The sequence below is a fragment of the Phodopus roborovskii genome, unplaced genomic scaffold (genome assembly GCF_943737965.1).
Source record: "Phodopus roborovskii unplaced genomic scaffold, PHOROB, whole genome shotgun sequence".
Classification (NCBI taxonomy): domain Eukaryota; kingdom Metazoa; phylum Chordata; class Mammalia; order Rodentia; family Cricetidae; genus Phodopus; species Phodopus roborovskii.
This window is the reverse complement of record NW_026125052.1, coordinates 10,426,823-10,451,794: the sequence shown is the minus strand read 5'-3', so window position 1 is coordinate 10,451,794 and position 24,972 is coordinate 10,426,823. Positions and strand designations below refer to the sequence as shown.

Here is a 24,972-nt window from a genome sequence, read left to right as displayed (position 1 = left end):
GTCAGGGTAGCTATTTAGGTATATGAGAAAGAGAGCAAGAGATTAATGAGGGCTCCTAAGTCTGGGGCTTCCTGCTGATCACAGGTAGGGGGACTTCTCCTCCCACAGGTAGGCTGCAAAGCCATTGTGTTCCCTAAGCAATTCAAAACCCAGCAATACTACAACATTCTGAAGCAGATCTGTCCTGAGCTGGAAAAGGCCCAGCCAGGGGCCTTGAAGAGTAAGAGGTGGGTGTATCTTGGGTTTGGGAGATATCAAATGACATCTCAGACTCTCACCTCCTACCCAAGGTGGAGCTGATGTCTTTCTGGGCTGTCTTCTAGTCACTTGTCACCATCCTTTCTGTCTCTCAGGCTCCCAGATCTGACCACAGTCATCTCAGTAGATGCCGCTTTGCCAGGGACCCTGCTGCTGGATGATGTGGTGGCAGCCGGTAGCAAGGAACAGAATATGGCCCAGCTGCGGTATCAGCAGCAATTCCTGTCCTGTTACGACTCCATCAATATCCAGTTTACCTCGGTAGGACAGCATTCTCCAGTCCCGAGCCTAGATGAAACCTGTGCCCTGCCCATGTGGTCCCTGGGATGGGGAGGTGGTAGCGAAAGTCAGGAGAACAACAGTCTCTCTTGATTGTGGCCTCCTGCTCTCCTCTGTGCCTCAGAAAATCATCAACTGGTGTTTGTGTGACTTGCCCCTTCTGGCTCCTGTGGCTTCCAGCACAGAGTGGTGCCCCAGGACGGGGAGATGCAGAGAGGGAGATGCAGGGCTCACAGGCCTTATCAAAGGGAATCAGGCTCAGAGAGGGAGCTTCTCTCAGTCCGTGCAGTTGGTTAGTGCTAGAGTCCTCTGATCCACCTTATATGCCATGTGAATGGGACAAAGACAGTGGTGTTATGTTCTCTTTTGCGTCCCCGTACCCTAACACTTGGTCCTGCATAGCTCACTGTGCATAAACAGAGGGGAGATGGATTCAGGACAACCATATCCTACTCTTTTTGTTTGTTTGCTTGCTTGTTTTCTTGGGGTGTGTGTGTGGGGGTTGTTGTTGTTGTTTGGTTTGTTTTGTTTGGGGAGGGTTGTTTTTGTTTTGAGACAGGGTTTCTTTGTGTAGCTTTACAGCCTGTCCTGGAACTCGATTTGTAGACCAGGCTGGCCTGGAACTCACAGATATCCACCTGCCCCTGCCTCCCAAGTGCTGAGATTAAAGTCATGCACCACCACTGCCCAGCCATATCTTACTCTTAGGACTCTTAGCCCCCAGCTCCTCTGAGCAGTGGCCAAAGATGGGAGGAAAAGAGGCAAGCTTTAACTTGCTTATCTTCTTAGGGGACTACTGGCAGCCCCAAGGGGGCCACTCTTTCCCATCACAACATTGTAAACAACTCCATCCTGATAGGCCAGCGGCTGAAGATGCACACAAAGGTGAGGTTGAGGTGGGCCCTGGTGAGGTTTACATAGGCTGCAGGGAGCAGCTGGGCAAGGAGCGGGACAGCTTGCTGGGCTCCCCCTGCTGGCTGAAGAACTGACTCCATGATAGACCCAGCCTCCTGTCTCCATCTCCAGACTGCAGAAGAATTGCGATTGGTCCTGCCCAGCCCTCTGTACCACTGCCTGGGCTCCGTGGGAGGCACAATGGTGTCTGTGATGTATGGTGTCACCCTCCTCCTGTCTTCACCAAGCTTCAATGGCAAGAAGGCCCTGGAAGCCATCAGCAAAGAGAAGTGGGCATTGGCGGACAAGCCACCTGTGGGCTAATGAGACCCTCTAAATCCTCACTCCTGGACCCACTCCCCTCTCCTGAGATGCTTCTTTCCTCCAGCCAGGAGCCCTGGGATGGGGGGTGGTGATGACTAGAGGACCAGGTCCCACCTTGAGTTTCTTCCTGTTCCCCACAACTTTGGCCTTCACTGAGAGTTCATGGTGGGGAGGGAAGGGTTTCCCTCTCACTTCTAAGCCTAATCTTGAGGCCTCCCTTTGTGCAGAGGCACCTTCCTGTATGGCACCCCCACGATGTTTGTGGATGTTCTGAATCAGCCAGACTTCTCCAGTTACGACTTCTCTTCCATACGTGGAGGTGAGCTATTGTGTGCTCCCTGCTGTGTGCTCACAGATGTCAAGGCTTGGGACAGGTTGCCCACCTACCTCACCCCACCCCACCCCCGCTGCCCCTGACCCTGATGAAACCAGTTTTTTTTTTTTTTTATGTAGGAGGTAGAAAGGGTTGCTGTGGGAATGTGGGTGAGAAGCGGGGTGATTCCCAAGTGTCCCAGGATGCTGGATCAACCTCAGCTTCTATGTATTGTACCAAGGCTCAGGGACTCTCCCCTTATGTGAGTAGATGAAAGGAGCTAGTGGGCTAAAGAGCAGGGGAATGTGTTAGCTTCTCTTTTTTCTGTGATACCGAGCATTGAACCCAGGGCCTCCTTCCTGCATGCCAGGCAATGGTTCTATGATAGAACTGTCTCCCTAGCCCTTTGTTGACTGTTTTGGAGACAGGAGCTCACTAAGCTACCCAAGCTGGTCTTGAACTCACTCTGTGTCCCAGTCAGACTTTGAACATGCAGTTCTCCTGTCTCAGCCTCCCAAGCAGCTGGCACTGCAGGTCTGGACCACCAATCCCATCATCCTTTCTTCCTGATTCAGGTGTGATTGCTGGGTCCCCAGCACCCCCAGAGTTGATCCGAGCCATCATCAGCAAGATGAACATGCAGGAGCTGGTGGTGAGTGGCTATCACTCATCTGGGAAAGGTCGGGCCTGTAGTGAGTAGGGACTGACCAGACCAGAAGCCCAGAGGTGAAACCCCAGGCGATTCTCTGCTGCCTGGGGTAGAGGTGAGACAAAACTGTGAGCGTATTAACTAACACCTGGTGAGGAACGAATATTATACACACACATAAAGTATGTTTATAGAAACCTGGAGCAGAAATGCAGCATGGGAGGATGTTCAGCCAAGCACTGGTACCCTGTGAGCACATCCTAGCAGGTAGGGACTGGAGACATGGGCTTGAAATCCTTTCTGGCAATAAGGGTGTGACAAAGGCCTGATATCTGTTTCCAAATGGCAGGGAAGGAGGGAACTGAGGAATGTGATTACAGGACTGTGATCATCCCAGTGACCACTGCATTTTGGCTCTGATGGACTCAGGGTAGGTAGGGAGTTCTACAGTAGCTTCTCTGAGAGGAACCATGGCAGAGCCCAGGCACAGTGACTGGGGAGGGGCTCTGTGTCCTCCCTTGACCCCATTAGGTGGAGCTGGGGTTGTAACAGAATCCAGTGGCCCCTGCCAAGATGTGTCTAGACGTGGGCAGCTCTGTGCATTGGCAGAGGCTGAGGGAGAAAGTGTGGATGGTTGGGGGGGCAGTCAGTAGTCTCTCCAGCAGAAGGCAGGCACCAGACTGGCTGGGACAGGACCTGCAGTGAGGGAAGGATGGTTGTTAGGTCTTCAATCATGCCTATGGCATCAGAGAACGATGGAAATCCTAGGCCACGCCCTTGGAGAGGGAGACGCAGTTCTCCCCTCCTTTTCCTGGAAGGCAGGGGTTCTGATCAACCCTCCAGAACCCTCCAGAAGTGGCACCACAGGAGACAGCAGCATTCTGGCTGGAATCTCCAAGGCAGACAGTGGTGGCCTCCCTGCCTGGCTCCTACCTCTTTAATGGCGGCCGGCTTTCTTGGACCTCTTGGTGGGGGATTTGCAGCTGCGGAGGGCATCTGTGTCACGAATACGCTGCCCCTTGACCTTGGCTGGTGAGGAGCAGGTTGCATCTGGTCGAGAAGTCTTGGCTTCCAACCACCTGTGGAGACAAAGAGTGGGAATATGCTTGGGGAAGGGGCAGTGACTAGGATGGACTTGGCCCTAGAAAAATCTGGAGCTGTCATCTTCATTTGACAAGTGAGAAAACAGCCACTCAGTCCCAGACCTCCTAGGCAGCCAGCCAGGATGTATGTCCAGGCAGTCCTACTGCAGGGACCACCATGTGAAGGAGAAAGCGGGGGTTATATGGAGGAATATGCTCACCGCCGAAGGCCACGGAGCTGGCAGGTGCATTTCCATGGGTTGTTGGTGAGCGTGAGGGTCTCCAGTTTGTCAAAGGGGAAGGTGGAGGGCAACTGGTTCAGGCGATTGTTCTCCAGATGGACATGTTTCAGCGTGGTCACACCCAGGAAGGCACCATCTGAGAACTGGGAGGTAAGGAAGGCAGAAGTGAGGGAACCCCAACTCCAGTGCCCAGGCTCTCCTAACTCTCCTCAGAGGCCAGAAGCCTGGACACAAGCATTAGTCTGTTGAGGAGCTGCACTTTTCTAAGCAGAATGACCAAGTTGTCTAGATGATGTAATCCACAACACCCTTTTTGAGATGGAAGGTGTCCTTTCCAATATGAAGATGGAAAATGTTCAGCCCTTTGGCCAGGGTCACCTAGCCAGTAAACAGTAGCTGCAGGACCACACCCTGCCCCCACCTCCAAGGCAGCACCCTCCCTGCACAAACACTGGGTCTGGGGAGCAGCCAGAGCTTGGGTGGGAGAGCCCAGGCTGGCACACAGAGAACCTGGTCAGTGTTTGATGGGATGGGCAGTGAGCCCAGGCTCCCCACATCCCCAGGGTCTCAGGATTTCCCCCAGTACTGTCCTCATTGCCCCTCTGCCCTCTGCCAGATGCTATTTGTGGAGCTACCTTGGTGGGGACTTTGGCCAGGATGAGCAGCTCGAGAGGAAACGTCTGGGTGCTTTCTTCTGAGCCCTGGTGTCACAGTTCCTGTATGGGCTCTCCATTCCAAATCAGCCCCCATATGCTATTCTAGTGCCCACAACTCTGGCACCAGGGTAGTCTGCCTTCAGCTGGAGTGAGGCCAGTCTGAAGAAGACCCACCCAGAAGGCTCTGTCTACACAGACAATGTTGGCCTCTGCCCAGGTTAGCTTCTGCCCTCAGCTGCCTGTCTGTGACCTCTCTCACAGCCCAGGTTGGGATGTGACATTCTCTAGTAACAAAACTGTCTTCTATCTTTTTCTGGTCCCTTCCCAAGGCTCCTGGCTGAAACCGTGTGCCAGGGTGATTTTTCTAGTACCAAGAAAGGAATTCTGCTCCTACATAGCCCCACCTGGCCAGACTGGTCATTCCAGGGGAGGAAGGACTAGGAAGGGGACAGGGGTCTAGTGATTGGGGAAGACACAAAATCAACAAGCTGTCTGAGGGACAGTGAGATAGTCTGTTCTGTGAGCGCTTTGGAGCTTGTGTCCCTTCACTGGCCCCAGGAGCAATAAGCCTGCACCTTGGTGGAACCTTTGGTCTCCGAGCCTTGGTTTCCCTACTCAGTTGAAATGACCTAAAGTTGCAATAAAACTGGGTGTTTGGACCCACAGAAGGGATGGGGCATCCATCAGTGTCTCTGAGGGTATTGTAAAAGTCTCCTAAAGGCACCCCCCACTCATCCTCCAGCCCCTCATTTTACCTTAGCGCACTGGCCAACCCCCACTTGGAACAGGGTCCCTTTGTGAGTCTGAGTCTGCCTCTCTGTAAGGTGTCTCAGTAGACAAACCTTCCTTTATGGGATGGCAGGCTTACGGGAGACTGGGAAAACGCTGGAGGAGGAGTAGAAAGCTCAACAGGAAGAGGTGTCTGCTGCTCACTGTGGGGTTTGGGGCAAATGCCTCCCCAGAGGCCGTTTGTGAGGCCAGAACAGCCCATCTCTTATAAGGAGTAGGCCTGAGAGGCCATTGCTGAGAAGCATAGCGACCGGGTGAGGGATAGGGTGGCAGGACTCCTTATTTTGGTGATAATTGGCGGGCAAGGAGTCCAGGAGAAGGGTCTAGGCTGGCCTCCCAGCTGAGAAGAAGTCTGGAGTACTCTGCAGCGAAGGCACTCACCTTCTCCAGGTTGGTGTTATCTAGCCAGAGGGTCTCCAGGTATCTGCCGAAGGACTGGAAGGCATTGTCTGGGATGCTCTTCAGAGGGTTGTGGGACAGCTTCAGCTCCTCCACCACCCGAAGTTTGCTCAGGGCAGCAGAGGGGTAGCTAGACAGCTGGTTCTTGTCCAGGTGGAACTTGGCGAGGTTCTCCACATCATCCAGGGCACCAGGCTGTAGGGAACTGAGGGCATTTTCTGACAGGTAGAGCCAGCGAAGGTCCTTGGCACCCTGGAAGGCTCCAGCACGCAGCTCTCGGATTTTGTTGTTGTTGAGCTGCAAGATGAAGAGGTTGACCAGAGGGGAGAGCAGCCCCCGGGGCAGCTCTGACACTTTGTTGTGGTCTAGATAGAGGTAAGTAAGTTCAGTCAGGTCATCAAAGGCTCCAGCTCGCAGCACCCGGATGTCATTGTGGGACAGGTACAGATAGATGAGCTGCTTCAGGCCTCGGAAGGCGCCAGCAGCCACCTCCCGGATATTGCAATGCTGCAAGTGCAGCGAGACCAGGTTCGGCATGGTTCGAAACGAGTTGGCAGCCAACACTGGGAAGTTGTTGCGCTGGAGGTTGAGCAATTTGGTTGAGTCTGACACCTTAGGGATCTTCTGCAGCCCCACCTTGTCACAGATGACATGCTGCAGGTCGCCATGGCAGTGGCAGTTCTGGGGGCAGGCGGCCAGCGCCGGCAGGAGGATGGCAAAGAGGCCCAGACTAAGTAAGAGCACACGGGCCATGACTGGGACCCCTGGAGCCAGGGCTGGGGGCTGCGGCGGCGAGGCGCTGGCAGCAGCAAGTCCTCGATTCTTGGGTCTCCCGGCCCCTTTATAGGGCAGCCCTGACCGCAGTTGGCAGCGTAGGCAGCTACTACGTGGAGCATCGAAGCCACTGATTTAACCCCCTCCCGCCCAGAAATGCGCCCCCTGTCCTCGATGGCTGGGGGCTCTTTCCACAGCAGGCAATCATGCTGTGTTGGGGACCCTTCCCCTGAACTCCAATCGGTTGCTTTCTGCTCATAAATGTTATGTTTTATCCCTCTCTATCCTCCTCTGCCTGGACCCCCACTCTGGTGGTGGGATAATAGGTGTCGAGGACCTCTGAATTTTCACTGGGCAGAGGGAGGCGTTCCCAGAACTTATTTGTTTGCTCAAGTTTGAGTCTCCACATTCCCCTCCCCCCATACACCCTTGGCAGACAGGTCACCCTCCATTCAGGGAGGAAGTGGGGCCCGACAGCCGGATGCTTCTCGCCGAGGCGGTCAGCCAGCCAGCAGCGCTTTAATGGGGCTGTTGTGCCCTGCAGGCGAAGCATGAGAGCCGCTGTGGGTCAGGCTACTGGGTAGACTCCTCAGTTCCCCAAGGAGATGGGAGAGCTGGTTGATGATTCTGGTTGACATTGGTGCGCTTGCCTCTGCCCATTCTCTGAGCTCTGGCACCAGACTTGTAGAAGCCCCTGTTGTGGGCTTTCCCATAACCCCTCTCTCTTAGTTCTGGGCTCCTTATTCTGCCCTTTGCACCCTCGTTCCCCTTTTCTGGGGCTGAAAGCTAAACAGAAAAGTGGGAACTGGTGTGTGTGTGGGGGGGAGTGAACCACAGGACTGGCAGCACTACCTGGAGACCACATGCCACTGAACGAGTACGTTCCGCTCCTTAATCTCCCCCAAATATCCCCATCTCTGAATCCCCACCCCCTCCCCGTGGTTAGGAGCCACCCCTAAAGGGGTTTCAGAGTGGCGGCCTAATGGCGCCAATATGTACTTGGCAGAAGCCAGACCTGGGCAATGACCCCAGGACTGTGTGAGCTGGTGGGAGGTGGGGTGCTGGCTGCAGGAGACTAACCTGGGCCACATGCTAGGTTGTGGGCAGCCCTGCCCTAGTGGACACGACTTCTGTTCACTTGCCAGCCACAGTGTCTGGAGTTCTGTGGAGAAGGGGGGGGGCAGGTTACAGCTTTGGCCCAGGGTGAGCTCTGGGTTGCCTGGCAAGGGATGCTGTCTGTGTTAGGAGGTGGTAGAGAAACCATACCCCAACTATGCCAGAACCATACTACCTGATACACAGGATGGAGGCCACCAACAGAGACCTCATAGAGTCCAAAGTATCTAGACCTCATTACGCCCAGTACATAGTTGTGGAGTTTGGTTTCCAGGCCTGCTCTTCCCCAAACCCTCTGACCCCTTACCTCTAGAATCAGGGAAGGGAGAGGGGTAGAATCTGATGGTATTTAGGCTGGCTGCTAGTTTCTCTGTTGCACAGGATGTCCTAACCACTGGAAGTGCCACGGGCCTTTTAAATTCCTGCTCTGGCTAGATTTTTGTTTTGATGAAAAGAAATGCATAGGAAGGAAAGTCTCCCAAGCTTGCAGGGCACCCACCCTAAGAACAGGCACTATCCCAGGTAGGAGGGGAGTTGTGTCTGTGTGTCTGTACCACCCCCAGCTAGATCCAGCAAAGCAGGCTGGCTTTCTCATCAAGTTTATGGGGCCTCTGGCTGAAATCAAGAAGGTAGGACTGAATCAACCTGAGATGGGAGAAAAGAAGGATGAGTACTGGTGATGCCAGAAGCCACAGGCGCCATAGGGGAGTGGCAGAACCCTGGCCATCAGGGACTGGCTTCTATTCTCAAGTTTGTTTCAGACCAGCCCCCCACACCCCCTCCAGACCTGCCCTTCTGGCTCCTGACCTCTGGCTCTTGTCCCCTCACCCCAGTTCTCACCATTCAGCTACCCAGGGTAGGTTATCTCAGCCCTCGGCTGTCACTCAGTTCCCTCCAGGCAGTCTTTTTGGCTCCTCTAGGTTGTTTATGGAACCACAGAGAACAGTCCCGTGACCTTCATGAACGACCCGGAGGACACCCTGGAGCAGAAGGCTGGAAGTGTGGGCAGAATTATGCCTCACACGGAGGTGAGCCCCTGACGGATGCCCTCAGAGGACAGCTGGGGCTTTCCATCAGACATCCAAACAGCTCCCTCAAAGGTGGAGGGCCCCAGCTACGGGGGCTTGCTGGACCTGGCCCAGCTTTGTGGGTTGAAGCAAGGAAGGGAAAGAATTGGCACAGCAGCCATGAGCAGTCGCCAGCTGAGCCTCTCCTCAGCCACCCTTCCTGTCTGAGGTGTGTTTTTGCCAAGCCCACTGTCTGTCTTGGGGCAGCTAGACCCGTCTCAAAAATGAGCCAGAACACAGAGACTTTTTTCCCCCCTAAGCAGCTCTTTCTTCCCTCAGGCCCCTGCCTCATGCTTTTCTTTTGTCTGAGCATAAACTCTTCTTTTCCCCAAGCTATCTGTCCCTTGAAGGACCCTTACACTTCAAAGGCCCCAGGACACTTCTAGCTATGGCTCCTCTCTGGCTCCAACCATGTGACTTTATTCAGCTATTATGGAGTTTCTGTGCCTCTTTGGGACGCACTCTGGGGGTTGCCAGGGAGAGGTCTCTCTCCCCATCCCCAAGTGCAGACATGGAAGCGCCCAGACCCAGTTTTCCTTGGCACATTGGCTATGGCTCTTTGTCTGCTAGAATTTCCGATTCTCCGTCCTCTGATCACAGCCATGCTGTCCTAAGTGAGGAGAGACAATGGCCTTCCCTTCTACATGGCTCAGACTCTGGCCTGGTACTCTTCAGGCCTCCTTAGAGGCTGCTCACTCTCCAGCCCCGTCCTCAGCACCCTGTGTGAAAATACAACCAGAGCAGGAATTTCAATGGCATGAGGCACCCCTGCACACACGCACACGCACACACCCTCTCCGCGGTTCAGGCCCCTCGTGGGTCTCTGCACGGTGACAGGTCTATTCTAACCTCTTTTTCCTTTCCCTGGACTAGGATGAGTAGAGCCAGCAGCTTCATTTCTGGGAGGGTAGGGGGAAAGAAATCAAAGCTCCCCAGGAAAGTAAGAGAATGGGAGGCTCAAGCCAGAAACTGACCTGCTGTCTCAGGCCCAGATCGTGAACATGGAGACCGGGGAGCTGACCAAGCTGAACACGCCAGGGGAGCTGTACATCCGTGGGTATTGCGTCATGCAGGGCTATTGGGACGAGCCACAGAAGACCTTCGAAACAGTTGGACAAGACAAGTGGTATCGGACAGGGTGAGACGGCGGCAAGATGTTGTGGACCCTGGCTACCAAGTGGGCCTGGGGTTCTGAGGCTGAGCTAGGAAAACTAAACTAGCACACAGAGGACATGGGGCTGCTTTTGTCTTAGAGACTTGATTTCCAGAATTTGTCTGAGGCTGTGGCTTGGTGGTAGAGCTCTTGGATGCCCTGTGTGAAGCCACAGGTTCAATCCCCAGTATTGTGGAGATGTCGGGAGAGAACAAGAAATACCCCCAGGGCTTGCTGGAGATGTATCTTAGTTGCTAGTGCCTTTGCCTAGTACATGTGTAGAAATGGCCTTCAGCACCACATGAACTGGCATGGTGCACACACCTGTAATCCCAGCACTTGGTAGCTACACAGTGAGTTGAGAGCCAACCTGAGCTACATGAGACCTTGTGCCCAATAATGGAAAAAAGAATGGATTGTGGATGCAGTCCAGTGGGGAGACTACTTGCCTAGCATGCACAGAGCCCTGGGCTCTATCCCGAGTGTCACATAACTCTGGGCATGGTAGTGCATATATTTGTAACCCTAGTGCTTGGGTGGTAGAAGCAAGAGTATTAGAAGTTCAAGGACACTCTCATGAGACCTGGTCTCAAAACAAGTAACAAAAAAATTTCCCTAAGTGAAAATGGGTGTCAGGGGGTGAACCTACTTCTCACAGTGATGAGACACCAGGACATGGTCATACCACATTTGCAAACCCAGAATCTGAGCCAGTTTTCAGTGAGTTGTTTACTAATCAAACACAGGGCCCTCTATATAAGCAGCTAGAGCTCATAACTGTTGAGCTATCTCTCCAGTCCCTAGACTGAGTCCTTCCTTCCTTCCTTCCTTCCTTCCTTCATTCATTCATTCTTTCCTTCCTCCCCTCCTTCCTTCCTTCCTTCTTCTTTTTCTGGAGCTGAGACCTGAACCCAGGGCCTTGCAAGTCTAAATGCTCTACCACTGAGCTAAATCTCTCACCTATGTGTGCGTCATTTATTAGATACGCACATTCACAGTACACTCCTGCTATGTGCCAGTGCTGTGCTCAACCTGATGGATCCATGGGAAGCAAGATGAGAAGGGGCCTGCATCTTCCCACGCGTCTGGTGGGAGAAGACAGATAATTTCAGACATAAAAAAAAAAAAAAAAAAAAAAATCAAATGGAGTCACAGGAGAGGAAGTGGTGGTGGCAGAGAAAGAGGATTTTCTTAGACCAGGGTCAGAGAGGGCCTCTGGAAACATTTGAGCTGAGGCCTAAATGATGAAAAAATAAGTCATTGACAAAGACAAGCCAGTATAGAAATAGGAGACAGAATGGGATAGGTGCTGTGCTGATTTTTCCCCCTTCAACCTAGGCTATAGGCTCCAACAGTGTGTCTTTTGTTCCTGATGGGACTCCCAGAGTCTCGAGCAGCAGGGGACACACAGTAGATGCTCAGTCAATGTTTGGTGACTGAGTGAATGAATGAGCTAGTGGACTAGCCCACTAAAGCAGAGATGAGATGCCTTTCCTGGGTGTTGCCTTCCAGAGACATTGCCACAATGGATGAGCAGGGCTTCTGCAGGATCGTAGGGCGTTCCAAGGACATGATCATCAGAGGAGGCGAGAACATCTACCCTGCAGAGCTGGAGGACTTCTTCCACAAACACCCCCAGGTGCAGGAAGTACAGGTAAGGCACCATGAATCCGGTGGTCCCCCAGGGTTAGCCGATGAATAGGAAGGGGTTTGCCTTAGGCTTCTATTGTTGTGATGAAACACCACCACCAAAAGCAACTGGGGGAGGAAAGGGTTTATTTCATCTTATACTTCCCTATCACAGTCCATCGTCAAAGGGAAACGGGCTGGAAATCAAGGCAGGAACCTGGAAGCAGGAACTAAGGAGTGCTGCTGCTTACTGGCTTGCTCCCCATGGCTTGCTTTTTTAAATAACACCCAGAACCACTAGCCTAGGGATGGCCCCTCCCACAGTGGACTGTTTCCTCCCATGTCAATCATCAATCAAGAAAATGCAACCTAGGCTTGCCCAAAGGTCATGGTAGTGGGGTCATTTTCCTACCTGGGGTTCTCTCTTTCCAAATGACTTTAGGCTGTATCAAGTGGACGTTAAAAATTAGCCAGGCCAGGGTTGCAATGTGGTATTTGCCTTTGACCTTGAATAGGTGGTGGGGGTGAAGGACGAGCGGCTGGGGGAGGAAATCTGTGCTTGCATCCGGCTGAAGAGTGGGGAGATCACCACAGAGGAAGAGATCAAAGCTTTCTGCAAAGGGAAGGTGGGACCCCCCCAACCACCCTCACTTACTCACCTCCTTCTCCCTGTCAGTCACACCTGGTAGGGGTGAGGGTGGGGGTGTTGCCTGAGGGACCCAGTTCCTCTGATCTGGCCTAGCCTCACACATCCCTCCTGTGGTCTGCAGATCTCCCACTTTAAGATCCCCCGATACATCGTGTTTGTTGAGAACTACCCTCTCACCATCTCAGGAAAGGTAAGGTGGGGAAGCCTGGAGACGGGCAGGGCAGTGTGGGGTCTGGTGTTGCAGGAGGCCAAGGGTTCCTACCTGTTCCTCCCTCAATAGTGAGTGGGGGAGGCTGTCAGTAGGAGGGTGAAAAAGGTCACTTCATCCTGGTTTGCCCTGGGCTTTCTTGGGTTTAGTGTTTGCCCCTCTCCCCCCATCATTCCCAGGCAAATGGAGGATGGCTGGTTGCCATGGCACCAGAGCAGCAACTCTCACTCTTGTCTTTCTTCTAGATCCAGAAATTCAGACTCCGAGAGCAGATGGAACAACATCTAAAGCTGTGAAGCAAAGGAGAGCCCTTCCAGAGCCCCTCAGCCCTCCCACACAAAGGAGGGCCCTACCAGAGCCCCTCAGCCCTCCCACACAAAGGAGGGCCCTACCAGAGCCCCTCAGCCCTCCCACACAAAGGAGGGCCCTACCAGAGCCCCTCAGCCCTCCCACACAAAGGAGGGCCCTACCAGAGCCCCTCAGCCCTCCCACACAAAGGAGGGCCCTACCAGAGCCCCTCAGCCCTCCCACACAAAGGAGGGCCCTACCAGAGCCCCTCAGCCCTCCCACACAAAGGAGGGCCCTACCAGAGCCCCTCAGCCCTCCCACACAAAGGAGGGCCCTACCAGAGCCCCTCAGCCCTCCCACACAAAGGAGGGTCCTTCCAGAGCCCCCCAGCCCTCCCACACAAAGGAGGGCCCTACCAGAGCCCCTCAGCCCTCCCACACAAAGGAGGGCCCTTCCAGAGCCCCTCAGCCCTCCCACACAAAGGAGAGCCCTCTTGACCCTTATCAGCCTGCCAGGCCCTCCTCAGCCTTCCCACACAAAGGAGGGTCCACCCAGCTCTCTCAGGCTCTCCTGAGCTCTCCTCATGCCCCCTGTCATCTTTGTGACTTGGCATAAAGACTTCCAAGTTTGTACAGTGTCTGATCATTGTGCTCTCTGCATCTCCTGTAGGGTGGAAAAGGGAATAGATGGGGAGGGGGCCAGCTCCCTCAGAGCTGGTGTCCTCCAGGCCTTTTGCTGTCCATTATCTACTTAATCCAAGCCTCATCCTGTTCCCTTGAAATGTCAAGCCCTTTCTTTATCTTTTCCTTCTTTATGTGCGTGCATGCACATACATGTATATGTGTTCCTTTGAGACAGGATCTCACTGTGTAGCCCTGGTGTACTGGTATTCACTATATAGACCAGGCTGGTTTGGAACTCTAGAGATCTCATTGCTCTGCCCCTGGAGTGCTGGGATCGAGGTTGTGTGCCACACAGTGCCTGTGTCCATTTTTGGTTTTGGTAACATTTACTCATTTCATCGTTTGTCAAATCGTTGCCACAGACTAGTCCACAGATTAAGCGTTGTGTCCCCACCCCCGACCCCCAGTGCGTGGACTCTTAAAGCCCTCATATGCTGGATAAGGACTTCTCCACTGACCTACACTCCCAGCCCAGTAGGGACTTGTTTGTGTGTGTGTGTGTGTTTGAAATAACACATTTGAGGGCTGGAGAGATGACTCAGTGCTTAAGAGGACTTGGTCCTCTTCCAGGGGATTTGAGTTTGACTCTCAGCACCCAGTTTTGGCCGCTCACAGCCACCTTCCACTCTAGCTCCACAGGACTGCATGCTCTCTTCTGGCCTCTGAGGGCACCCCCACTCCAACACATGGTATATACTCACATGATACGTGCAAATAAATAAGAACCAATCTGTCACTAACAGCTCTACTGAGCTATCACTTGCATCCTGTCCAGGTCACCCACTTTAAAGCACGCTTTCCCTGGCATTTTTATATCTGAATATAACTGTCACCAAAAACAACTTTAAACATTGCCATCGCCTCGCAAGAGACTCTATAGGGGCTAGAGAGAGGGGTCAGTACTAAGAGCTGAGGACCTGGGCTTGTTTCCCAGTACCCACATGGCGGCTCACAACCTCTACCTCTGGGCTACCTGGTGTGCACACAATGTACAGACACATAATAGCAAAACACTTGTATACATTAAGTTGGTTGGTGGTGACTTTCATTTCATGTGTATGAGTATTTTGCCTGCACATATGTTAACATACCTCATGCATGCCTGGCGCCCTCGGAGGTCAGAAGAAGGTGTTGGCTCTCCTGAAACAGAAGTTACAAATGATTATGAAACTCTATGTGGATGCTGGAAACTGAATGCAGGTCCTCTGCAAGAACAAGTGCTCTTAACCACGAAACACCTCTCCTAGATATATTTTTTAAAAAAGAAGGAAAAGGAGGAGGAAGAAGAAGAAATAATTCTGGTCTTACTGGGTATGGAGACACATGTTTTTATTCTGCTACTTTGAAGACAGAAGCAAGGTGGTTGCTATAAGTTCAAGGCTAGCCTGGGCTACATACATAATAACCTCTGAAAAAGCAAAACAACAACCAAAACAAGTTCAAAAAGAAAGGAAGGAAGAGAGAGGAAAAAAAAAAGAAAACAATGTTGTATTTGTCATTTTTTTTTTTTTCTGAGATAGGGTTTCTCTGTGGCTTTGGAAGCTGTTCTGGAACTAGCTAGCACTTGTAGACCAGGCTGGTCTCGAACTCACAGAGATCTGCCTGCCTCTGTCTCCTGAGTGCTGGGATTAAAGACGTGTGCCACCACCACCTGATGTATTTATCATTCTTTATCTTTTCCAACCAACCCACTTTTTATTTTATTCTATAATTTGTGATTGATGAACCTGGGATTTTTCTAATGAACAGATTCTGGAAAAAAAAAAACAAAAAACCAAAAAACAGAAAACAAAAAACCCAAAATCAAACAAAAAAGAAAACAACAATAGAAAAGCAGAATGGTTTAGAACATGGAAGAAAACTCGGGGTGAAGGTCAATGGCCTGCCTATGAATAGTTAATCTTCATGATTCTCAGAATGGTGGCATTAGCATGATCTTAAGGTAGTGTTTTATGCTCTGATACCCAAGGGTCAGTCACTGGATACTTGAATAGGGCCAAAATAAAGAGTCAAGGGTTTCAGTGAAGACAAACTTCAGGCCCCAGGAAAGTATTGTAGACAACAGTGACCACTACTCAGAGTGCCATCTTTAGCAAAGTTATTGGGAAAGGTTGTGTGGCCCCAAAGGTTAGTGGGAATGTTTCCCCCTCTGTAGTGTGGTTGGGACCCAGGTCCTCTAGCATGCCTAGGGTATATCTTCAGTCTAATTGACTTTTTGCTTATTTGAGGCAGATCTCACGTAGTAAGCTAGTCTCAATCGCCTTGTGGGGCTCAAGATGGCTTCTTAAACTCTGGATCCTCCTGCCTCCACTTTGCAAATTCTACAAGGATAGGTGTGTACCACTATACAGGGCTCCCAACGATCTACTTATTATCTTTATTGCCTTTTAAATATGTGTTTAATGGGGTGGGGTATAGGTGAAGATAGCACAGCACACATGTAGAGGTCAGAGCCCCACCTTCAGGAGTCCATCCTCTCCACCTTTATGTGGATCTGGGGATCAAACTCAAGGTGTGAGGCTTGCATCATTGGGTGGCAAGCATTTTTACTCTCAGAACCATCTTGCTGGTCCATGGCTATCCATTTAAAGTTGAGTAAATTCAGGCAACTAAAATCAAGTGAAGCTTGACTGGGATTTAGTCAGTTTCCCCCTCAACTCCAGTTCCCATTTGGCAGAGACATAAAAGCCCCCATCTGCAGTCCTGAGTTTCCCCGCAGGGACTGTCCTGTCTGTAGGGCTGCGCTCCCTGCAGGGACAGCCCCCATCTGAAGCCCTAAGCTTCCTGCTACCCTCTGAGCTCCCTGCATGCTACCACAGCATCAGCACCTCCTTACTCTTAAGGACCAGGCTCTGGGCTGGGCGGTGGTGGTGCACACCTTTAATCCCATCACTCGGGAGGCAGAGGCAGGCAGATCTCTGTGAGTTTGAGGCCAGCCTGGTCTACAGAGTGAGTTCCAGGACAGGCTTGAAAATAAAACAGAGAAACCCTGTCTCAAAACAAAACAAAAACAAACAAACAAACAAAAAACAACAACAAAAATTAAAATCTGGATATGGAAAAGCAGAATTTATGAACATGTATGCTTTGTTTTAGATGTACATAATTGATGCAATCACTAACATTGGCTGAAGGAAGAAGATTAATAATTAATCTGACTGCCTACTCCTCTATGGTTTGCATCCCTTTCTACTTTCAAAAATGCATAAATGGGGGCCAGTGAGAGAGGGCCATAAGATACTTGTTATCAAACCTGATGCACTGAGTTTGATCTCTGGGACCCACAAAGCAGAGACACGGAGCTGACTTCTTTGACAGGAAGACAACTCCCTTGGGTTGCCTTCTGATCTTCACATAAGCCCTGTATGGGTGTACACACACACACACACACACACACACACACACACACACACACACAAGTGAAAAATGCATAAATGCCCACAAGTAGGGTTAATAGCAAGATGACACCTAAGAAATTTTTGAGCTGCCATTTCTCAAGCCAGCTCTCTTCTCCCAATACTGTATTTTCCCTGAGCCATTAGTTTCATTGACAGAAAAAGTGACTCTTCTAGACCCAGCTGTCTGAAGCAGGTACATTTTGCACTGGGCATCACCTTGCCTGCATCCTATAGACAGAACATTCAGACATGTAACATGAGGCATGCACATCACTTAGAGACGGCAAAGGGGAAAAGAGGGCTGGACTCCCTGAAGCTGACACCCACGCTTACGAGAGCTGCATGGTGTGGACGGAGTCTCGTCTTTTTTGTTTTGTTTTGTTTTGTTTTTGTTTTGTTTTGCTCCACTTGAGCTGCAGCCGAAGGATGGGAAAATGACTGTCCTGAGTTGTATGCTCTAGGGCCACATGCTGTTGGCCTGAAGCTCTGAAAGACACCCTGTTTTCAGAGGGGGACAAGGACAGAGAGCTTGGCCTGTTCTGCCCTGTCCCTCCTGGATGCTGGACATCCAGAATGTTACCTTTCTGGGAATCCCGCTTTTGGAGCAGTGGGAATCAACAGGTTGTCCATTGGTGTGCAGGTGACCCATCTCACCCACCCTACCCCAGTGCACCCAGACCCTTAGGTGGCGTTTAGTCATTGGGAAAACCTTTCTGGGTACCAGGTCTAGTACACGGTAGACTGTGGAGTAACACTATTTTTATTATTATCATTACTATCATTGCTTTGTCTGTTGTTATACTGGCCTATACACTTCCGGAGGCAGGCTTTGGCATCATCATTGTTTTGAGACACCGTACCCTGTAGCTCAGGCTAGCCTCAAAGCCCATGACCCCAAAGCCCATAATCCTTCCATTCTGGCGGACAGTCCCTCCAGTCCTCTCCCTGTGCCCTGCCCCCTCCTGCTCACACCGTCTCTGCCACCTCTTTCATGAGATGCCTGGGATCAGCCTGACTCAGAGACCACAGACCGCTCTGTGGAATCCTTTACTTTTCTCTTTTCTGTCTTTCTCTCCCTCTCTCCCTTAAACAATTTTATTTCATGTGTATGGGCATTTTGCCTGCATATGTTCACACATCACATGTATGAAGTGCTGAGGAAGTCGGGAACTGACTGGAGTTACAGATTGTTGTTAGCCACAATGTGGGTGCTGGGTTCTCTGGAAGAGCAGCTAACAGCTGCACCATCTCTCCAGTCCCTCTTCTATTTCTTGAAACATCATCTCATGTAGCCTGGCCTGGGCTCAAGCTCCCTCTTCAGCCAAAGCTGATCTTGAATTCCAGATTCTTCTGCCTTTACCTCCTAAGTTTTAGGGTTACAGGGCTGTGCTGCCTGCCACACATGGCTCTCTTTTTTAAAAACAAAGTTTTTACTTAATTAAAAAGAATGTGTTGAGTACCTTGCCTGCATGCACGTCTGTGTATTGCATGCATGCTATAATTGTTTTATTATTACTGTGTGTTGTGTGCTCACCTGAGTTTGGGAGGTGGCACCTGTGGAGGTCAAAGGACCACTCTGTGGAGCAAGGTTCTCTCCTGACACGTATTTGTGTGTTCCAGGGAATCATTCAGGTCAGTGGAGCAGCTGTCTGTTCCTTGCTGAGCCATGATGTCTGTCTGCCCCCTCTCTTTTTGTTTCTTTTAGACAGGCTCTGAGCATAGATTGGGGCTTGGAGGAGACAACAGACACATAGGTGCCTAAAATCAGGTCATAGTCTGATGGGAGAGACAAACTGTCAAGAGTCAATTCAGAGACCTGTGTTTCTCGGCGTTCAGATCAGAGCCAGCTGACTGAAAGAGTTCTTGCGCGGGTCAAGAAAGTCGCCCCAGCACAGGTTGCCAAAAGGCCTGCAGCCCACTGTCCTTGGGCAGACAGGCTGCGTCCTTGGGAAAGAATAGGCTGTGAGTACGGCAGTGTCCGGCAGGTGGCGCCGCAGGCCCGAGGCCCAGGGCTCTCTAGCCGTGCCGAGAGAGGCAATACGAGGTCACGCAGCTCCTCTGACTTCCGCCGGAGCAACCCACGCGGCCCAGCCCAGGGCACACCCTTGCGCCCTGGCGCTCGGTCGAGGCCTCGGAGCCCTGCCTTCTGCCGCCTTGCCCGCCATGGTTCCCTCCCGGGCCCGGATCGGTAGATGGGTGGCCGCGGCCAGGGCGGCCCAGAAGCGCCCTCGTGTGGACAGCCTGGGACAGCCTCGGAGTTCCGAGCCCGCGAGCACGCGCGCGGCGCTTTACGTGCACGTGAGTGGGCGGGGGAAGGCAGAAGGAGGCGGTGGCGTGGCTGGCGCGTGTCCCGTTGTTGTTAGTCCATCTGCACTCTTTGCGTGCCCCAACATCAATCATATCTGGCATAGCATCTGTCTGTCCCCCACGGACTATCCTACCGAAAAGAGTCTTGGGCCAAAGTCCTAGAGTCTGGTGCTCACCAGCTGGGTGACCCTTTGGGATCTGTTTTGTCTTACTGGAGTGGGCATAGTAATCTCAGCGCCACCTGCCTAGGGGCGCAGAGTGGCTTAGCTGTCGCAGTTACCGCTGACTAACCACAGAAAGGGATGGGAATGTGTGAGATAAACCCTAGAAATGGCCTGGGCGGCCCGGAGTCCCTCCTAAACTCGCACACGCACTCCCTGTCCCCAGTGGCCCTATTGCGAGAAGCGCTGCAGCTACTGCAACTTCAATAAGTACATCCCCCGTGGCGTGGAGGAGGGGGCCTTGCGGGACTGCCTGGTGACTGAGGCACGGACGCTGCTGCGGCTCAGTGGGGTGCAAAGGTCGGTGTTTGGGACAGTACACAAGGTCTTGGGGGAAAGGACACCACAGGTGGACGTCCCCTGGGGCTTTCCCAGTTTTTATTGCTCCATCCTCTTCCTCCAGGGTGGAGTCTGTGTTCTTTGGTGGGGGAACCCCGAGTCTGGCCAGTCCTCACACTGTGGCTGCTGTCCTGGAGGCTGTGGCACAGGAAGCCCATTTGCCCGCAGATTCGGAAGTCACACTAGAGGCTAACCCCACTTCAGCCCCAGGTTCCAGACTGGCAGCTTTTGGAGCAGCGGGAATCAACAGGTTGTCCATTGGTGTGCAGGTGACCCATCTCACTCACCCTATCCCAGTGCACCCAGACCCTTAGGTGGCGTTTAGTCATTGGGAAAACCTTTCTGGGTACCAGGTCTAGTACACGGTAGACTGTGGAGTAACACTATTTTTTTTATTATCATTACTATCATTGTTTTGTCTGTTATTATACTGGCCTATACACTTCCGGAGGCAGGCTTTGGCATCATCATTGTTTTGAGACACCGTACCCTGTAGCTCAGGCTAGCCTCAAATTTGATATGTAGCCAAGGATGGCATTGAGTTCCTGGTTCTTCTGCCTCTATTTTCTTGGTGTTGGGATTTCAGGCACCTGCAACCATGCCCACTTTATGTGGTGCTGGGGATCAGGGTATGTCAGGCAAGCATTTTACAAACTGAGCTGTACCACTAGCCCTTATTAATATTATTACTTTGAGACCAGAACACTCACTGTAGCTCGTACTCGCAGCAATCTCCGTGTCCCAGCCTTCCAGTTACTGGAATTACTGGCACAAGGCCCAGCTAGTTTAGCCTTTTATGCTCTGGGCACTTAGCATAGGACCTGCCCCATTGCAGGTGCTGCATGAGTGTGGGTGCTAGATGGGGAGATAGCTCAGTGGTTAGCTGGCTTACTGTGCAAGTGTGGACCAAAGTTGGGATCCTTAACACCCACACAAATGCTGGGTGGGTGTGGCTGCCTGCCTGTAGTTCCAGCATTTGGAGACACCAATAAAGGAGTCCTCCCCTCCCCCCTCGATTAATGCTGGCTAGCCAGACTTATCCGTATCAGCTAAGTGTGGTTTCTCGCACACATGCGTGCACGCACACACACACTCGCCCCCACCCTCATACACATGTGAACACATATATACACAGGCACGCTATACTCAAGCAGACATCAAAGAAAGGAAGGAAGAAAACAGGGCAGGGCTTGTTATGTGATTGGAGATGAAGGCAGGTCAGCAGCCAGATCATGGCATGGTAAATACTGCCTAAGGGGCACCTGGCCTGATGAAATCCTGGAAGCCTTCCTGGAGGAAGTGATTGATGTGTGAGTGAGACAGAGCAGGTGTTCACCTGCTAAGGGGCTGTGGGAGGAAAGGGCACAGGATGCGAAAGCACTTTGCATGTTTGGAGAGGGAAGCTGTGTCATTCCCTGTGACTGGAGACAAGGCTGCCAAACAGGACAGAAGCCTTCAGATCTTGTGGGAGTTTGGGGTTTCTCCCATCAGGGAGCCTCTGAAGATGTGTTTATGAGTCAGGAGAAATGTCTACTAGGTTGGACTCTGATGTTTCTGTATTGCCATACCCACTGTCCCCATTTACCACAGGGTAGACCACTCCACCTAGGCTCTGGGGGTTAGATTCATCATGTCTGGATGTTCTTGTTCAAAATGCTTTTTCTTCTTCTTCTCTTTTTTAAAGACAAGGTTTTATATCCCACTGAGGCCAGCTTTGAACTCTTGAACCTTCTGCCTCCACCTCCCCAGGTATTGGGTTTACAGATGTGCCCCACCACACCTGGCTTCTGATTATGAGGAGAAACATCAGGTAGTTTTAAATTAAGAGACCCTTGGGTCTGGATGTGGTGGTACACAATTGTCATCCCACTAGGCAGGAGGCTGAAGCAGGAGGATTGCCATGAGTTCAAAACTGGCCTGAGCTCTTTAGTGAGACCCTGCCTCAAAAGGAAGCAAAACAGAAAACAAGAGAGAGTTATAGGGATTAATGCACCCTTCCTTAAGGAGTAGCTGTGAGTACTACTGCCTTGACCACCTCTCTACGCTCTCACTCCCGTTTGTTGTGTGTCCCTCCCATCTGTGCCCAAAATAAGGCTAGACGTTGCTGCCTCCCTCTTTACACCTGACCCTCTCTCTCCAGTCCCTGGATGACACGGAGCTGCAGCTGCTGGGAAGGACTCACTCAGCCAGCGACGCTTTGCAGACACTGGCGGAAGCCAGGCGCCTTTTTCCTGGCAGGGTATCCGTGGATTTGATGCTTGGTCTGCCGGCACAAAACGTGAAGCCATGGCTTCAACAGCTTCAGAAACTACTGTACCACTGTGATGACCACCTCTCCCTCTACCAGCTGACCCTGGAACGGGGCACCTCACTCTTTGCCCAGGTGCAGCGGGGCACCCTCCCAGCCCCTGACCCCGACCTGGCTGCTGAGATGTATCAGCAGGGCAGGATGGTCCTTCGAGACGCTGGCTTTCGCCAGTATGAGGTCTCCAACTTTTCACGGAACGTGAGTGCTGCGTTGATGACTGGAGGTACAGAATTAGGGGGATGAGATGTTACCCGGGGACCGAGGCCTTCCAAAGAGAGGGGTTCCAGTTTGGTGCTCTCAGAACTGAAGAGGTGGATATTCTCATCAGATGCCCTAAACAGACAGCCGCACCTCCTCCGGTGCTGACAATACCCTCTCTTCCCACAGGGGGCGCTCAGTACCCACAACTGGACTTACTGGCAGTGTGGTCAGTACCTTGGCATTGGGCCTGGTGAGTGAACAACCGAAAGCATGATTCAGGAGACGAGCATTCTGGTTGTGTGAAACTGGACTGCTCATTTAACCACTTGGAGCCTGTATTTCCTCATGCAAAGCACACAGGACCTCTCGGTAGAACCTCGGAATGGGAGTCCTCAGGCTTTTGCAGCCTGATGCTGTTCTGAGTGTGGTTTAGATCAGAAGCCCCTGGGAGCTTGTTGTAACCCAGAATGCTGGCTGGCCCCCCCCCCCCAGGACTTCTCATGGGCCGGGCTGGAGCAGGGCCCGAGGATTTACATTTACATTTATAGTGGTTGCTGGGGGGGGGGAGGGGCACCGTTTGAAAATTCCCTGATTTAAATCTGTTAACTCACCAAGTTAACGACTATTAATGTGTGTGTGGGATGGTTGTTTATTGATATTGTCAGGAGCCCATGGACAATTTGTGCCCCGGGGAGCTGGAGGCCACGCCCGGGAAGCACGGATCCAGACACTGGAGCCAGACAACTGGATGAAAGAGGTGATGCTGTTTGGCCACGGCACGCGGAAGTGTGTCCCCCTGAGCAAGCTGGAGCTGTGAGTACCTGAGTTCGCAGGCTCTTCACCCAGGGCCTCCTGCACCCCAGAGGCCCCTCCATGCTTTTACATCTTTATTGCCTGCTTTGCCTCTCCCACTGGGACCAAACCACATGAGTTCTCAGCATAACATCACATCCCAGCATTGGGGTTAAACAACGTGGGATCCCTAAGATCCCATGGTCATTTTCTTTCAGGCTGGAGGAGGTTTTGGCTATGGGGCTGCGCACTGATGTGGGGGTCACTCATCAGGTAAGGGGTCCGGGGTCCTTAGACACATCGGCTCCTTCCTAAGAGTTAGAGACTCAATCGTGTCCCAAACCCTACTCTCTCCACCCTCTGGGTTGACAGCTGAGGGTTAGACCCAGCCAGCTGAAAGCTGATGACAGAAGCAGTAGACAGTGTTGTGTAATGGTTAGAAGCATAGACTAGGGCTGCAGAGTCCTGGTTCTGTTTTGGTTTTGATTTTTCGAGGCAGGGTTTCTCTGTGTAGCCCTGACTGTCCTGGAGCTCGCTTTGTAGACCAGGCTGGCCTCCACCTCCGAGAGATCCACCTGCCTCTGCCTCTGGGGTGCTGGCATTAAAAGCATGTGCCACCATGCCTGTTCCCTGTATACTCTTAAATACACTGAAACTTTGGATGGGAAGTATAATAGATAATGGCGATCAGATTCCGAGTTACTGTGGATGAAGTTTGGGTGGTGAAGCCCATTTGCGGAGAAAACAGGAGAGAGCAGAAGAGACTTGTCCCCACCAGAAGCTGGGTTGATCCTCCACGAACAACAGGAATGAAAGTGCCCATCCCCTCTGGCACATTGACCTGTCGTGCCTTTTGCTCAGGCGCCATACTGGACTTTCCCTGGCCCCTTTCTATATCCAGCCACCTGGCCCTCAGCCAGCACATTGCCCTGAGTCTTCTGGTTTCCTAGCACTGGCAGCAGTTTGAACCCCAGCTGACCCTGTGGGACGTGTTCGGAGCAAGCAGGGAGGTAAAGGAGCTGCTGGCACAGGGTCTGTTGCTGCTGGACCACAGGTGTGTTGGGGGGACCACACATTTACGGATGGGAGGGCTGCCATAATGTGTATGCCTCAATTGGATGTGGCCCCTCTTCAAGGTGCAGAGACAAGAAAGACCGATAGAGAAGGATCTGTGGGGTCCCAGGGGTGCATGGTCAGGAATGGGCCTTAAAGTGGTAAAATAAGAGCCACACCCAGGCCTCTTGGTTTTCCAGGGGTCTCCGGTGTTCCTGGGAGGGTCTAGCTGTGCTGGACTCACTGTTGCTGACCCTCCTGCCTCAACTCCAAGAGGCCTGGCACCTCAGGACTCCCTCACCCGTGTCAGGAGGATGACCAGCTGTCCCTGCATCATAGGGCAACACCAACTGGACATGGAAGGCTGGACCAGCATGGTGGGCATCCCTCCTCAGCCTTTCTGCTGCTTTACGTCCTTGTTGCTTGACTCTGATATCCCCATGGGGATGGCTACAGTGAATCTGAAGAAAGGACATCCCTGGTCTGGGAACTGGTATCCCACTCAGCATCCCAGGAGCCGCAGATCAGCGTGTGTGCCCTGACTGGGATGTACTCATCACACACTGGCTTTTGTTGGCAATATTTGGAAATCATTCTCCAGGGAATTCTGTCCGTTGGAGAAAACTCCCTCATTCTGGAGTAAAGCCCTGAGTTAGCTTGTGTGATTCAGTAAAGGCTGAATCCCCTCCAGGTATTTTAAACAAGAAAAGAACATAGGAATGGGATATTTACAAAACCATTTAAGATGCTAAGAGATGGCGCAGTAGTAAGAGCATTGTTTGCTCTTCCAGAGGACTAGGGTTTGATTCCTAGCAGCTGTGTGGCAGCTCACAACCATTTGTAACACCCATTCCAGGGGATCTGGAACCCTCTTCCAACATACAGGCAAAACATTTATATA

At 52.0% G+C, this 24,972-nt stretch overlaps 3 protein-coding genes across 4 annotated transcripts in view; 2 read left to right on the top strand and 1 right to left on the bottom strand.

The window, feature by feature from the left end:
• Acsf2 (acyl-CoA synthetase family member 2) overlaps positions 1-13,406 on the top strand; it is a 37,721-nt gene extending 24,315 nt beyond the window's left edge. The window contains exons 5-16 of the mRNA XM_051203116.1: positions 109-227; positions 354-519; positions 1,327-1,422; positions 1,564-1,721; positions 1,983-2,074; positions 2,644-2,720; positions 8,696-8,803; positions 9,829-9,980; positions 11,508-11,649; positions 12,140-12,250; positions 12,395-12,463; positions 12,727-13,406. Coding sequence (XP_051059073.1) covers positions 109-227; positions 354-519; positions 1,327-1,422; positions 1,564-1,721; positions 1,983-2,074; positions 2,644-2,720; positions 8,696-8,803; positions 9,829-9,980; positions 11,508-11,649; positions 12,140-12,250; positions 12,395-12,463; positions 12,727-12,777 — 1,341 coding nt within the window. The 3' untranslated portion in view covers positions 12,778-13,406. The remainder of the gene's footprint in view (positions 1-108; positions 228-353; positions 520-1,326; positions 1,423-1,563; positions 1,722-1,982; positions 2,075-2,643; positions 2,721-8,695; positions 8,804-9,828; positions 9,981-11,507; positions 11,650-12,139; positions 12,251-12,394; positions 12,464-12,726) is intronic.
• On the bottom strand, positions 3,337-6,803 carry Chad (chondroadherin). Its single transcript, XM_051203247.1, has 4 exons — positions 5,868-6,803; positions 4,021-4,184; positions 3,651-3,796; positions 3,337-3,413 (listed from the first exon to the last, which is right to left on the bottom strand). The coding sequence occupies exons 1-3, from the start codon at positions 6,636-6,638 to the stop codon at positions 3,655-3,657; spliced, it is 1,077 nt and encodes a 358-aa protein (XP_051059204.1). The 5' UTR covers positions 6,639-6,803; the 3' UTR covers positions 3,337-3,413; positions 3,651-3,654.
• A 5,392-nt stretch (positions 13,407-18,798) lies between the features above and the next one.
• Positions 18,799-24,972, top strand: Rsad1 (radical S-adenosyl methionine domain containing 1). 2 transcript variants are annotated; one of them, XR_007835727.1, is made up of 9 exons: positions 18,799-19,148; positions 19,545-19,678; positions 19,782-19,986; positions 21,858-22,223; positions 22,413-22,476; positions 22,892-23,039; positions 23,237-23,291; positions 23,920-24,072; positions 24,272-24,418. XR_007835727.1 is itself a non-coding variant. In XM_051202975.1 (9 exons), exons 1-9 carry the CDS (start codon positions 19,014-19,016, stop codon positions 24,387-24,389), a joined length of 1,329 nt encoding a protein of 442 aa, XP_051058932.1. In that variant the 5' UTR covers positions 18,814-19,013; the 3' UTR covers positions 24,390-24,972. The 2 variants fall into 2 exon arrangements, 1 of the variants encoding a protein (XP_051058932.1); XM_051202975.1 differs by having other exon boundaries at positions 18,814-19,148; positions 23,969-24,072; positions 24,272-24,972.

What these genes read in the sequence shown, in the direction of transcription:
- Chad (XM_051203247.1), bottom strand. Translation starts at nt 6,638, where the DNA reads ATGGCCCGTGTGCTCTTACTTAGTCTGGGCCTCTTTGCCATCCTCCTG. An exon ending in ATAACACCAACCTGGAGAAG is followed by an intron (nt 4,185 to 5,867) that starts GTGAGTGCCTTC and finishes CTTACCTCCCAG; the next exon opens with TTCTCAGATGGTGCCTTCCT. An exon ending in CAGCTCCGTGGCCTTCGGCG is followed by an intron (nt 3,797 to 4,020) that starts GTGAGCATATTC and finishes TTGTCTCCACAG; the next exon opens with GTGGTTGGAAGCCAAGACTT.
- Rsad1 (XM_051202975.1), top strand. Translation starts at nt 19,014, where the DNA reads ATGGTTCCCTCCCGGGCCCGGATCGGTAGATGGGTGGCCGCGGCCAGG. An exon ending in GCGCGGCGCTTTACGTGCAC is followed by an intron (nt 19,149 to 19,544) that starts GTGAGTGGGCGG and finishes CCCTGTCCCCAG; the next exon opens with TGGCCCTATTGCGAGAAGCG. An exon ending in CGGCTCAGTGGGGTGCAAAG is followed by an intron (nt 19,679 to 19,781) that starts GTCGGTGTTTGG and finishes CTCTTCCTCCAG; the next exon opens with GGTGGAGTCTGTGTTCTTTG.